The 15,819-nt window shown below is 32.7% G+C and overlaps 1 protein-coding gene across 1 annotated transcript in view; it reads right to left on the bottom strand.

Annotated features, from left to right (window-relative positions):
• The window catches only part of LOC114324792 (nucleoredoxin-like), a 206,164-nt gene that overhangs the window by 133,507 nt on the left and 56,838 nt on the right, over positions 1–15,819 (bottom strand). The window contains exons 4-6 of the mRNA XM_028272639.2: positions 14,322–14,477; positions 9,923–10,051; positions 9,159–9,259 (exon numbers count right to left, since the gene is read on the bottom strand). Coding sequence (XP_028128440.1) covers positions 9,159–9,259; positions 9,923–10,051; positions 14,322–14,477 — 386 coding nt within the window. The remainder of the gene's footprint in view (positions 1–9,158; positions 9,260–9,922; positions 10,052–14,321; positions 14,478–15,819) is intronic.

Genomic DNA, 15,819 nt, shown 5'->3' with positions numbered 1-15,819 from the left:
AAGGCTGTCCACAATATGTCTGCAACGAATTCTGCAATTCTTTGGACACGAGGTTCGCAGAGGTGAAGACAGTTTTGGAGAGATTAATTGTTTCTGGAAACGTTCCGGGAAGAAGATCAAGAGGACGATCACCAACTAGATGGTCTGACCAAATAGAGCATTCAGCTGGAAACTTATTCTACGAAGCTCCTAGAGCAGCAGAAGATAGAGACCAATGGAGAAACATTGATAGGAATATTGGAAGAAATCACGATCCTCAGTAATGGGAAAACGACAGGAGAGAGAGAGAGAGAGAGAGAGAGAGAGAGAGAGAGAGTGCTCATCTACTTTATAAGAAAATAAGGTACTAGTAAATAGATCGAACTCTTTTAGAATTATGGATGATACAGAACCACTAACCATGCTTGTTAGATGTTGCATTTCACTAGTTAACATCTTTTTTCACTCGTGTCTTTAATTATATCTGTGTATTAATTATTTGTGTATGCTTAATAAAAAACAATTCAAAAATTACGTGCGAAGTTAGAAAGTAACAAATAAACGGGGATTCGGAAGTGAAGTAATTATAGTTTATTTTTTAACCAGGAGGAGTAAACTAAAAAGACATATTCACACCCTAGAAAGTCACTAGAATAATAACCAAATACATCTTTTTTTTTTGGTTGATCTAGTCGGCCCTCAACGGTAATCCATAAATATTATATTAAATTAATACGTCGCTAAAGAGTCCCAAAAACAACTGCTTTTTATATAAAAGCAGACTAACAATTAAAGGAATAACACAAAAAACACAAAAATCGCCGATATAACTTAATTAACCTATGAAATGTCACTAGTGTTAAAATTTGATAAATGTCATTAGTGTCAAAATTTTATAACAGTGGAGTGAACTTGCCTGCGGTTGGACCAATTACAAACAAGCAATACAGCGTGGTAAATTTGAATCACTCTTCTTGGTTAAAAAACAAACCATATTTCAGAGAAATAAGGAAAAAAATATCCTGTTGATAACAGGTGTTATTCTGTGGATAACACCCTCCAGGCCGAAACCAAATTTTTTGAGTAGTATGGACATCTATAATAATAACCTATATGTTTCTTTCAGCCAATTTTGTTGATATCCATAGTTATAAACAAATGAAGATCAAACAACGGTAAATTTTTGCTTTTTTCATCAATTACCAAAAAGTTAAACATTTTAAACAAATTTGAGAGTAAAAAACTCATAAATCGTATAAAAAAACTTCAATATGGCGTTCGCTGAATATGTCCATCCTTATTGGTTGCTTAGAAAATTGCAAAATAAATCATAAATTTTTAGATTTATAAATATTCATAACTCATGTAAAAATTAACTTAGAACCTTCTTATTACACGGAATGCTGAGACTTCTTGTGTTTAAATTATACCCTGAATTTCAAAGCAATTGGTCAACTAGTTTAAAAGTTTTTTAATTTGTTTATCCCAAATTAATTTTTTTTGCAACACTATAAATCAGAAAATTATGAAGTTACAGTAATACTTTGGATAGTTTATGAAAGAAGACAATTTACACTATCTATTTAATTTAAAAAAAATGACAAAAAATAATTCTAAATATTCCAAAATATTTTGCAAGAACATGTGAATTAAAAAAAGGGGGGCGAACTTCGTCCCTAATTGTCCTATGACAAATGTTTTTCTTTCTTAATGTGTATAAAAATTCAGTCTATCTAAATATGAAAAAATAATGTTTCTACGGGTAACGGTTAAAAAGTTATTCTAATTGTTTATAACTCAGCAAAAAATCGATATGTTGTTGCAAAATAATTTTTCACTGTTTAGAATTACTTTTAAGCACAAGCACTTTAATAATTTAAGCACAAGAAGTATCAGCATTTCGTGTAATAAGAAGGTTCTAACTTAATTTTTACATAAGTTATGAACATTTATAAAATCTCAAATTTTATGATTTATTTTGCAATTTTTTAAGAAACAAATAAGGATAGACATATTCAGCGGACGCCATATTGAAGTTTTTTATATGATTTATAAGATTCTTATCCTCAAATTTGTTTAGAGTGCTTCACTTTTTAGTAATACACGAAAAAGCTAAAATTTACCGTTTTTTGATCTTCATTTGTTTATAACTATGTATATCATGAAAATCGGCTGCAGAAAACATACAGGTTATTAATGTAGATGTCCATACTATTCAAAAAATTTGGTTTTGGCCTGGAAAAATCACGATGAAAAATGTGTCACGAGAAAAATCTTATTTCTCTAGACTAAATGTACAAATAACTCAAATGTACTTAACAGAACTTTTAAGTTAAAATCTTATTTAAATCTGACTAAAAATTTTTGTGATATGATTTACAAATAATTTTATTACTTTTAACATAACATATATGATAAATATTTCATATCTTTCCCTTTAAGCATGCTCGGTATAATTATAAAGCCAATTCAAAAACATCCCACTGTAAAATCCTTTTAACCTCTTCTACGTGATGAAAAATTCTCTCCAAAGTGTATCCAATTCCGTTACGCATTACTGAAGTGCAAAAATCTCGCTGGAATATAAAACAGTGGCTTGGCACGGTTTCTGTTGGTGGTGCGTTTCCTCAAAAACAAAGGAGTTGTCGAATTCATCAAAGACCCAAAAGGGCTTTACGAGGCCAACAGCCCAACGCTCCCACTCGCTCTTTAAATCCCCTCATCCCTTAATCTCGTGCATGTAGTAAACTCTGGAACGTGCTGTTGAAAATATATTGCAACATAACTGTGACATCTCTCGAGGGTGAGTAATACCGGGACTTATGATGGATGGGGTCCATGATGTCCAAAGAGTCGTGAAACAGGTTAAATGAGGAGCAGACTTTCAAATCGCAGTTTGTCCATATTTTACATTTTTCAGAAAATGAGAAAAACTGCCACTCTGCTATTAATGAAATTTAAAAAACACATAATTTTAAAAAATGTACTTTTTATTATTAATTTGCCCTATTTATAAGTAACAACCAGCTTTACTAGCTTTAAAAAAATTTTTTTTGATGGACAAAACGCCATTTGATTGTCTTTAAAGGACAAAATGTAGTTTGATTGTTCCTAAATGGTTAAAATAAAAGTATGAAGTGAAAATGCATTTCTGCGTGTTTGGAAAAGCAATAAAGTAAATTGAAAAACAAATCATATGACATGTATGTTTTCTTCATGACGGCAATAACATTTTTCTCCATCTTCACATTGATCGCAGTTCTGGTCTTTTTCAATTATATTTTCACGATGCTAATCTTTCAAAATTGCATCTAAACAAGTTAACTCTGGATCTAATACCCATTCTTTGCTTGATCATCACCCAGCCTCAAAAGTCCACTGCTGAACATATGCCTCCTCCCCTCGTTTCCAACCCCATCTATCCTGCGCCGCTCTCATCCAGTTTTTATTTACCTTTCTTAAGTCGTCAGTCCATCTTGTAGGCGGTCGACCGACGCTTCTCTTGTCTTCTCTTGGCCTCCATTCCAATAACCTCTTCGTGCATCGCTTATCTGTCATTCTGGCTATGTGTCCTACCCATCTCCACTTCAACCTGGCTATCCTCTCAATGACGTCAGTTACCTTTGTTCTTCTCCTGATTTCTTCGTTTCTGATTTTGTCTCACAGAGTTATTCCTAACATTGACCGCTCCATTCTTCTCTGCGTGACTCTTAGTTTGGTAGCCGAGGCTTTAGTTAAGTTTAGTGTTTCTAATCCGCACGTCAAGACTAGGAGGACGCACTGATCAAATACCTTTCTCTTTAGGCATGTGGGCAACTCACTTTTAAAAGTTTCTCTCAGTTTTCCAAATGCTGCCCACCCAAGACCGATTCTTTTCTTCAGTTCATGAGTCTGGTTGTCCCTGCCAATCGTAATTTCATGTCCCAGTTATTTATATCTATCTACGAGTTCTATTTTCTTCCCACCCATACTGATGTTCTGGTTGGGTACCAAATTTGTCATTATTTTTGTTTTCGAAATATTTATATTTAAACCTACATTTTCTGTAGCCACAACGAGTTCTTGTACCATCTCTCTTGCCATACCTAGATCCTCAGCTACTATGACTATATCATCTGCGAAACGTAAGTTGTTTAGGTATTCTCCATCTATTTTTATTCCCTTTGTCATCCAATCCAAACTCTTGAAAGCATGTTCTAAGACCGTATTAAATAGTTTAATTGACATTAGGTCTCCTTGTCTAACCCCCTGTTTTATTTTTATGCGATTACTGTTAGTATGTAATTTGACAGTGGTTGTTGCCTGTAAGTATATTTTGTGTAATAATTTTGTATACCTATAATCTAGCCTGTATTCTTTAAGCGCCTGTAGTCTTTGCTTGATAAAGTAACTATAAATTGTGATAAACTATTCAGTTTTTCTTCTTAACAATAAGTTCCATTGACAATTCCGGGAGTACTATGTTACTTAAATTTTTCTTTGGTTGAAGCACCTAAACTTGAAAACATTTTAAAAGAGTCATCATTTCTGTACAAAACCTCTGTTTTATACAATATTTTACTTTCCAAAACAGTTTGCTTGAAAATTTGAGAATAAGTAGTGGATAGTCCAAGGATCAAAATCTATGATGCGGAAAGGCGCTTTGACCATGGGGGAGGGGGTTGCCATCCCATCACGGGGGTGGAAATTTCTTACCGCAAAAGTTGGTAAAAATATTCATTCTAAGCAAAAAACGCTCTATACATTTTTTTGATAAAATTAATAGTTTTCGATTTATTCGCTATCGAAAGTGTTAGTTTTATATCGAAAAGATTAATGTTTTTAACAGTTTTCTGCTAATAACTCAAAAAGTTTTCGTTTTATCAAAACAACTTTGCTTAAGAAAAATGTACCTTTTGAAAAAATAAACAAATCCGTTTTAGTTTTTAATTTTCTTTAAGACCAATAGTAATCGAGCTATACTTTATTATAATATAACATATTATGTTAGCTCTTCTTCGTCAAATGCTAAATATTGTAGTTTCAAAGTCAAAAGACGGGAAACTATGCATTTTTCGAGGATAACTTTTTGAAACTAATTTAAAGTATTTAAACATATCTATCTACAGAAATAAAAAAAAAGTCTAGCTCAAAAATTAAGTGACTTATAATGAAAAGAATGTCAATCCCTATTTTTTTCAGCGAAAAAGTGATCGGAATCAACCCCATAATCACCACTCTAATTAAAATTAGTCATTGACCTTATTTTGTCTTCTTTATTTATGTACTATTAAGACTTTCTAGAAGTGTGACCGGCTTAGAATGATTAGTTTAAAAAAGAATAACGAATTTTTGTAGTTTGGTAATAAATGCCATTTTCTTCAGAATAGAAAGATTAGCATTAGAGATATGAAAAAATTTTTAAATATTAAATTGTAGGTTATTTAATTCCTAAGAACTTGGTTTGAAAAATTGTTTTCTACGGTAAAAATTGAGTGAATCGTAAATGAGTAAGTAATCGAAAACCATTGAATTTTTCGATATAAAACTAACACTTTCGTTAGCGAATTAATCGAAAACTATTAATTTTAGCAAAAAATGTATAAATCATTTTTTGCTTAGAATTAATGTTTTTATCAACTTTTGCGGTCAAAATATAATAAAAAATGTCCATCCCCGAGATGGGGTGGCAATCACCCCATGGTAAAAGCGCATTTCGGCATCATATAGATTTTGATCCTTGGACTATCCACTACGTATTCTCAAATTTTCAAGCAAATCGATCCATTCTGTAAAAATTGCGAGGTGAAAAGCTTAGGTTCCTGGACTATAAAATATGTAAATTAATAAATGATGTGTTGACGATTCCAACGCCACCTCCAAGTCATAATGTGAAAATATGGACAAAGTGCGATTTGAAAGTGTGCTTCTCATAATATCCTATTTTATAAAAAATGTGTATCGTAGAATTATTAAATACATATATTTGCTTGAATTTTTTAAAGGACCCCGCACAAACCTTATGGAAAATAGGTCCCAGTGGATTTCGTTCATACTTTGGGAAAATACCCTTTGAAGCATCCTGATAAAAAGTTCTCATGGGCACAACTCAATCGTATGAAGGATTTTCAAGATATAGAGGCCCAAACTCGGAAAATTATAAGATTTACGGGGTATTCCAATTCCGTGAGTTACTGGTTATTTGGCAACATGTAGAAGTTTGGATCAAGGAAAAGTACTAGTAGTCTAGGATTTTTTCCTGGCTATCCAATGGCGACCTTTACTTTGACCTTGGCCTTCAACGGACGTCATCTTCTAGAGTTTCGAGGTTTTCCGGCATTCAATTGATATAAACAGAATACTCATGGGTTTTTGGGATCGCTAAACACGAATATGCCATCAGAATTGCCCTCCGGATGACGTGGTTGCCTCCAGGGCCTCTGCAAGGGACGTCATATTCTAGAGTTTCGATGGTTTTCGGCATTTAATTGATGCAAATGAATTACTGCAGGGTTTTTTGAGGTCGCTAAACACGAATATGCCACCAGAGCCGATTCCCGGAGCACCTGGTTTCCAAGGTCAATGAAAGGGGCTCCTGGAGTTTCGAGGGTCTTTGGTACTACATTAATGCAAACGGATTAGTTATAGGTTTTTGGGGTTGCTGAACATGATTACGTGATCAGCACAGACACAGGAGCACCTGGTGCCTAAGACAGGTTATCTTCTGGAGTTTCGGAGGAATCAAATGGATTACTCTTAGGTTTGTGGGGTTGCCGAACATGCATACTACCGAACATGCACTATGGCACGTCATCTTCTAGAATGTCGAGGTCCTTTATACCGTTTTCAAAGTCAAGAATATTAATTAAATAACTATATTGTGCTCTTCAATTGTTTTAACTATTTATAAAAAATAAAAACTCAATTTATATCTGACAATGTTTTTCCTTCATTTATTTTAATATCATTTACTACATTCTATTTTGATAGTGGTATTCATCGTGACCACTAGATACTCCAGAGTCTTTTATCTAAGTCATATTCGTGTTCAGCAACCCGAAAAACACAAGAGTAATCCGCTTGCATCAATTTAGTACCGAAAACTCTCGAAACCCCAGAAGATGACGTGCCTTAGACACCAGGTACCTCGGTGTCTGTTCTGATGGCGTATTTGTGTTTAGCAGACCCAAAAACTAATGAGTAATACCCATCTGCATCAATTTAATGCCGAAACTCCAAAAGAAGACCTGCCTTAGGCACCAGGTGCTCTGTGGATCGGATATGATAGCGAATTCACGTTCAGCAGCCCTAAAAACCGGTGAGTAATCAGTTTACATTAATTTAGTACCGAAAGCTCTCGAATCTCCAAAGCATGACGTGCCTTTGGCACCAGGTACGCCGATGTCTGTTCTGATGGGATATTCGTGTTCAGCAACTCCAAAAACCTATGAGTAATCCGTTTGCATCAATGTAGTACCAAAGATCCTTGAAACTCCAGGAGCCCCTTTCATTGACCTTGGAAACCAGGTGCTCCGGGAGCCGGTTCTGGTGGCATATTCGTGTTTAGCGACCTCAAAAAACCCATCAGTAATGCATTTGCATCAATTAAATGCCGAAAACGTAACATCGAAACGATAGCTCTGGCCATCACGTCATCCGGAGGTCAATTCTGATGGCATATTCGTGTTTAGCGATCCCAAAAACCCATGAGTAATCTGTTAATATCAATTTAATGCCGAAAACCCCCGAAACTGTAGAAGATGACGTCAGTTGAAGGTCAAGGTCAAAGTAAAGGTCGCCATTGGATAGCCAGGAAAAAATCCTAGACTACTAGTACTTTTCCTTGATCCAAACTTCTACATGTTGCCAAATAACCAGTAACTCACGGAATTGGAATACCCCGTAAATCTTATAATTTTCCGAGTTTGGGCCTCTATATCTTGAAAATCCTTTATACGATTGAGTTGTGCCTATGAGAACTTTTTATTAGGATGTTTCAAAGAGTATTTTCCCAAAGTATGAACGAAATCCACTGGGACCTATTTTCCATAAGGTTTGTGCGGGGTCCTTTATGATTTATAATAATTATTGCAATTTATTGTTTTAATTGACATACAAATATGCATCTTGTGGGAAACTTTAAGGCGAAGATTGGCGAAGGAGAACAGGAAAATGTCATAAGAAAATGGGGTGAAGGAGTAGGAAATGAAAGAGGAGATAATAGGTTGGCATCTCTTTATATAGAAAAGCAAATAGGTATATGGTATAAACAAACACAATTTTCAAACTTCCAAAACGTCGTCTTTACACCTGGAGATCATCAGCAAATACACCTGAACGAGTAGTTCGTAACCTAATAGACTTCATATTATAGAATTCAATATTAGCAGCAAAAACATATCCGAGTGCAGAAGTACCAACAGATCACAACATTTTAGTAGGAAAAATTAGACTGAGATTAATTTAGACTACTGATAGAAAAAAGATCTACCGTAACACAAAAAATAACTAGTATATAAAAAAAAATTAAGTTAACATCAAACAAAGAAAAAAATACTGAGGAAAACTGGACGAGAATTAAGGATATATTAAATACCGTTCAAGAAACAAAATTCAGTGTAGTAAAAACAAGAAGAAAATAAAGATTGATGACAGAAGATCTACTGAGGCTCATGGACCAATGAAGAAAAATCAAAAATAAAAATAAGAACGAATAGAAGGCCATCCACGAAATAATCAGGAAAAAGATAAGACACGTGAAAACACAATTTCATATTACAGAATGTTATGAAATTGAACAATATGAAAAGAAACACGATACATTTTATTTGCACAAGAAATTAAAAGAGGTCATCGAAAAGAAGAAAAGGTAAGGCAGGACTTTTAAAATACACTGTTGTCCTAGATACTTAACCGCAATTTTTGGTGAAAGAATATTGAATATTGATAGAGTATATTGAGAAGTTGCACAATGATTGAATTTATTATTTTTTTTTGTTATAATTAACTTTCTATAGTTATTATGTTTTACATTATTTTGCATTAGTATATCTCCATTATAATTATTATAAATTTATTTCTATTTATATCCTAAACAATTTTTGTTTCAATTCTTCAATAAATAATTTCTTTTGTGTGAATTTTATTCATGTCATAAATATCGATATTATATAATCGAAAAAAATTGAAACCTGACTTACCTGTCACTGCTCACGAATATAATTTCAAAGTTCGATTCTTTCTTTCTTATCATTCTATAAACTTCTGAAAGTTGTGGGGTGAACGCGCGACATGGAGGACACTGAAAAATGATTAATGCCTCATAAATTTCAATAAAAATATATAGATTTCTTTTATTAAAACACCCGTTCACAGAGATTTAATAGTTAAAATTATCATATTACATGCAATAATTTTACTCTCATAACGAAAATTAATATTAAGGTCATTAGTAGTTTTATTAATAACAATATTTTTCTACTAATGCCTGGTTGCAGCAACAAATCTTAACCTTCAGCTTAGCCCAGCTCAGTTTATAGATATAACCGACTTATCTCTCACTCACGTTACACCATAATTTTCGATTTTTCTCCCAAGCACGTTTTAACTGAGACGAAGTTTAAGATGTGATCCATTTGGCAATCCATTGTGGCAAGCTGGAAATTGATCTAAGCTTTCGTAAGCTGAGCTTAAGGTACATCTTAAGATGTGGTATGGCACATATGCTTGTTAAGGCTTAAGATCTGTTGCTACAACCAGGCATATCTAAGTGAAATAAATCGTAACTTGAATTATGCCTCTGGATTTTGTGATACGTAATGTTTTTTGAAATTCTTGTTGTATGCTTTTGTTTCCCGATTAGCAAATTTTTCCTTACCTTATATTGGATTTTACAGAGTCAAAAGGTATGAAATATGTCTGAAATCTTAAACTACATAAAAAATATCTATATGACTATACTTACCCAATTGGCTGAAAAATAAAAACCCTTTATTCCTTCTGGCAAATCTTCAAATCGGATGTCTTCTTTGGTAAAATCCTTATGTTCGGAGTAGAAAGTACCACCTGGCTGAAGTACAATGTCTCTTAAAACCTATAAAAAATGGCACTCTAAGCAAATATTGAACAAAGTGAACGTTTTTTGTTATTAACAAAGACACATCAACAAAAGAAATTATGAATTAAGGGCAAAATCTTTCAAAATGTGTATAAACCTACTAGTCCAGGAACCGAAGCTTTTCACCTCGCAATTTTTACAGAATGGATCGATTTTGGTAAAAGGCGCTTTTACCATGGGGGTGGTTGCCACCCCATCTCGTGGGTGGAAATTTTTTATTATATGTTAACAGCAAAAGTTGATAAAAACGTTCATTCTAAGCAAAAAATGATCTATATAGTTTTTTGATAAAATTAATAGTTTTCGATTTATTCGCTATTGAAAGTGTTAGTTTTATATCGAAAAAATCAATGTTCTTCGATAATATACTCATTTACAATTCACTCAATTTTTGCCATAGAAAAAATTTGTTTAAACCAAGTTCTTGGGAATTAAATGAACTACAATTTCATATTTAAATTTTTTTTATATCTGATGCTAATCCTTCTATTCTGAAGAAAATGGCATGTTTTACCAAAGTACAAAAATTCGTTATTCGCTTTTAACTCCAGTTTTTTTAAAAATTTATCATTCTAAGCCAGTCAAACTTCTAGAATCTATTAATAATACATACGTAAAGAAGAGTGAATAAGGCCAATGACTAAAAACACGGCTAACGTACACTATTATGCTTCAAATTGGATTTCTCCTTTTTTTTTTTAAAAAAATATATTAATTTTTTAACCGTAACTTTTTTATTTTTTATCTTAGGAAGTTTGGTGAAAAAGAATTTTATAGGTTTTTATAAGGTATATAAGATTATTAACATTAAATCCTTATAAAAGCCTCAGTCGCAAAAAGATGTGACTTTGAAAGGGTTGGTAAAGGTGGTTTCTGCATGTTATTACAAGTTTTAATTGTCAATAGCTCACTTAATTTTTACCGTAGAAAAAATTTTTGCAAACCAAATTCTTGGAAATTAAATAAGATACAATTTCTTATTTAAACATTTTTCGTATCTCTGATGCTAACCTTTCTTTTCAGAAGAAAAAAATTTTTTACCAAACTACAAAAATCCGTTATTCCTTTTTAACTCCATTTTTTTAAACTAATCACTCTAAGCCGGTCAAACTTCTAGAACCTATTAATAATACATAATTAAAGAAGACCAAATAAGGTCAATGACTAATTTTAATTAGGGTGGTGATTATGGGTTTTTCCGATCACTTTTTCGCTGAAAAAAATAGGGACTGACATTCTCTTCATTATAAGTCACTTAATTTTTGAGCTAGAGACTTTTTTTTTATTTCTGTAGATAGATATTTTTAGATACTTTAAATTAGTTTGAATAATTTATCCTCGAAAAATGCATAGTTTTCTCGTCTTTTGACTTTGAAACTACAATATTTAGCATTTGACGAAGAAGAGCTAACATATAATAAAATATAGCTCGATTACTATCGGTTTTAAAGAAAACTAAAAAAAGTTTTGTTTATTTTTTCAAAAGGTACATTTTTTTTAATTAAAGTTGCTTTGATAAAACGAAAACTTTTAGCAGAGAACTGATTAAAAACATTGATTTTTTCGATATAAAACTAATTTTTCCGATAGCGAATAACTCGAAAACTATTAATTTTATCAAAAAAATGTATAGAACGTTTTTTGCTTAGAATGAATATTTTTACCAACTTTCGCGGTCAAAATATAATAAAAAATTTCCACCCCCAAAATGGGGTGGCAACCACCCCCATGGTAAAAGCGCTTTTTGGCATCATATAGATTTTAATCCTGGGACTATCCACTACTGATTCTCAAATTTTCAAGCAAATCGATCCATTTTGTAAAAATTGGGAGGTTTTATCCTATTTTAAGCTTCATTTGGACTATACTTGGGAACGGTCGTAACGAAAACCACGATTATAGAAAAAAAAAAAATCAAATAAAGAATAGAGAAATCCCGATAATAGCAATGATTTGAGCCTGCAACTCAAAGTACGAATACTAAGGTATTATGTACAGTCGGAAAAATGAAAGAATACCCATGAACGAACATATAAAACACGCTGTATTTTCCTGTCACCGTATCACAAAGAAAATTGCCCAGCGCAAGTACATGTAATAATAATTATTACATGTACTTGCACTGGCCAATTTTTTGTGTGACACGGTGACAGGAAAATACAGCGTGTTTTATATTATGTTCGTTCATGGGTATTCTTTCATTTTTCCTACTGTATGTATACAGGGTGAGGCAGATAAAGGGCCTATTAGAAATATCTCGAGAACTAAAGGTAAGAAAATCATGAAAATTGGAATACGGGGGTTTTGAGGTGTGAACTATTTAATGAAAATATTTTGGTCTCTTTGTTACTTCCGGTTATACCGGAAGTTGATTGTAACTTCGTTTTTTTAAATAGGATACCCTGTATATTTTTACATTTTTGGATTCTCCTCGATTTCTTCTTTCTTAAAATATAAAGTTTTGTAATATTATACAGGGTAGGTTAAAAGATAATTACGTTTTCTTATCAATTTCGTAGCAATATTCGCACCCAGTAGGATTGCCGCAGTTTGACATAATAAACTATATTTATGTTCAAATAATTTTTAATGTAGTCTACTATTGTTAGGAATTATTGGTATAGTTAAATTTTTCATTTTAGTATACAGGGTTGGTCGAAACTCGGAATGAGTATTTTCTGAGTTTTCTTAATTGGAACACCCTGTATTTTAATATTGTAATGAAATGTTATTTTATGATACTTTATAATTTCTTAAGCATTCCCTATACCTAACTGCTTTAATTTGTTAGTTATTGGTGATTCAAACCAAACATTAATTGCAACACAAAATATGTGAAATTGTATTAGGTTGGCCGTGAAAATATTCAATCACAAATAATTTTTTGGAAATAAATACATATTAATTTAGACTGATACTTAAAATTGCCAATGATGGTTGAGCTATCAAAATACCATCTAAGTTAAGATTGTTGGTGCGATTAACAATTAAGCACAAATTAAAGCCGTTAGGTATAGGGAATGCTTAAGAAGTAAATAAGTACCATGAAATTTCATTTCATTACAATAATAAAATATATGGTGTTCCATTTAAGAAAACTCAGAAAATACTCATTCCGAGTTTCGATCCACCCTGTATACTAAAATTAAAAATTTAGCTATACTAATAATTGCTAACAATAGTAGACTATATTAGAAATCATTTGAACATAAATAGAGTTTATTATGTCAAACTACTACAATCCTACAGGGTGTGAATATTGCTACGAAATTAATAAAAAAACGTAATTATCTTTTAACCTACCCTGTATAATGTTACAAAACCTTATATTTTAGGAAAGAAAAAATCGAGGAGAATCCAAAAATGTAAAAATATGCAGGGTGTCCCATTTAAAAAACGAAGTTATAAGCAACTTCCGGTATAACCGGAAGTAGCAAAGAGACCAAAATATTTTCATTAAATAGATCAGTCTTCAAAACCCCCTTATTCCAATTTTAATAATTCAGTTGCCTTTAGTTCTCGAGATATTTCTAATAGGCCCTTTATCTGCCTCACCCTATATTATGTGTTTTCAGTGTTATTGTATTATATGGAGGCATAGATGGTAAAAAAGAAAATTATAAACAAAATACAAGTGTTTGAAATAAGGACTTTTTGAGTAAGAACACACGTTTTGAGAATAATAAAAAGAAATAGGTTTTGAATACAAATAAAAAATTAAAAGTTTTCACATTTTTTCAAAATTGAAATAGAAAGGCGACGTATATTCTAGCTAAACAATTATTTGAGATAACGGTAGAACTGTTGAGCTGTTTAGAGCAGCAAGATCGAGGGTGAAGATAGCCGTAATGATAGCTAACCTTCTTAGAGGAGACGGCAACTAAAGAAGAAGAAGAAGACCTTTATCTATTGTAGGATGTTCAAGTAGAATTTAAATCTTTGTCACCATGTTTAAAACAGAATGAGTTTAATCTAAGAATTTAAACTTATTAGAATAATATGTTGAGTTTGACCATCAAGAATAGCACTCTTCGATACAAGATATAAAATAGAAACGAAGCTGGCACACTTACGAATCCAAAGAGGAAAATGAAAATATATGCAACAGTTTTTTAAAACCATGAAAAGGGATTTAACCAAAGAACAGAGTTCAAAATACTTTAAATAGTGAATACCAAATATTCCCAAAATACCTGTACTTTTTAATATAACACAGACTAGCTTACGTACTAAAATGTGCTCTTACTTGATCTACTGGTCGAGGTCTCCAAGGAAAATACGTTCCACATGGATCTTCTAGTAGCCTTTCTTGTGCTGATACGCTAATAGTTGTACCATCTTTCGCCAGTAGAACCAACGTTGGCACACCAGATTTGATTCTATACCTTCTTGATAGTCTTGTCTGTAATAAAAAATATAAGAATTTACTAAAAAGGTTTTTATAAGCGTATTTAAGTCTTTTGAGAAGATATTTAGTAATAGTATGAGGCGTGTTCAATTTTCCTAAGCGACGAATAATCTTATAATTTTTCAATGTATGATTTCGATAATTTTAACCCCTAAATTTTAAATAACTATTAAGCTAGCCATGAATAATAGTTTCTCTGCATAGTTTTATCCCTGGCCAAAGATAGACATGCTTAGACATTGCAGCAGAAGATTCCGCCTCTTGATTGCCGACCGTAGGTAACAGAGTGCAAACCTAACGCGCCGTTGTTTTGAACAAGTACTACAATTCTCTCTGCTGGTTCAACTCTCGCTTTATAAACGCTTTTTGTATTTGTAAAATAATGTAAAACGCAAACAATGACGTGTAGATGTGTATCCGCAAAAACAGACAGACAATACATACCGGTTTTTTGAATGAAAACCTACTTACCTGAATACAGCTAGTGTATTTGACGATGATTTTGGATATTTTTTATAAACTTAATTAGATATTGTCTGTACTTATAACATAATCTCTCTCTTAATTTCCCTTGAATCAGCAACCTATAATACAGTCCACACAACTCTGATTTTATATTGCCCATATGTAAATGCTCTAATTGTAGAAGGTATACTCTAAATTTTTTACCCAGAGCCACCTAGAGGAAACTATTCCACTACGTAAATATGATGATGTAAATTTTGACATTTCTTATGGTAAAAAACATTATACACAAATTGAAATTCTATCGTAATTTAGCAACAACAAATCTTCAAAACAATCAATTTCGTAAATGAATGGAAATCTCTCATTCTGGAAGTCCTGTATTTGCGATCTCTTTGTTGCCTAGACGTTGAGGCAATCTCTAAGGCTACTGAGTCTAGTATGATATGATAATTATACTGAGTGACATTAGAAGAATAATGTGTTTGGCGACCCCCTAGCTGAATACCCTCCTGTACACGTCTTCTTCTTCTTGTGCCACTCCTATCGGAAATTGGAAATCATCAAGGCTACCCTGACCTTGTTTACAGCTGACCTAAAAAGTTCATTAGTGGTGCAGTCAAACCACTCTCTCAAATTCCGCAACCATGACATTCTTCTACGGCCTGTATACGTCTAGGCATTGACAAAATGAGATGATAGATGTCTGCTTGTGACACGTCGTTCCAAACAACTTGAATTTCATGGATTAACTGTTCCAGAGTCTGTGGAGGATGGTGCAAAGTGGACAGTCTCCTCCCCATCTCATCCCACACATGTTCGATAGGATTTAAACCCAGTGAACGGGGTAGCCACGGCAAAAAATTAACGC

The sequence above is a fragment of the Diabrotica virgifera genome, chromosome 7, assembly GCF_917563875.1.
Source record: "Diabrotica virgifera virgifera chromosome 7, PGI_DIABVI_V3a".
Taxonomy (NCBI): Eukaryota; Metazoa; Arthropoda; class Insecta; order Coleoptera; family Chrysomelidae; genus Diabrotica; species Diabrotica virgifera.
Note: the sequence above shows the minus strand (reverse complement) of the source record. Positions and strands in the feature narration are given on the sequence as shown.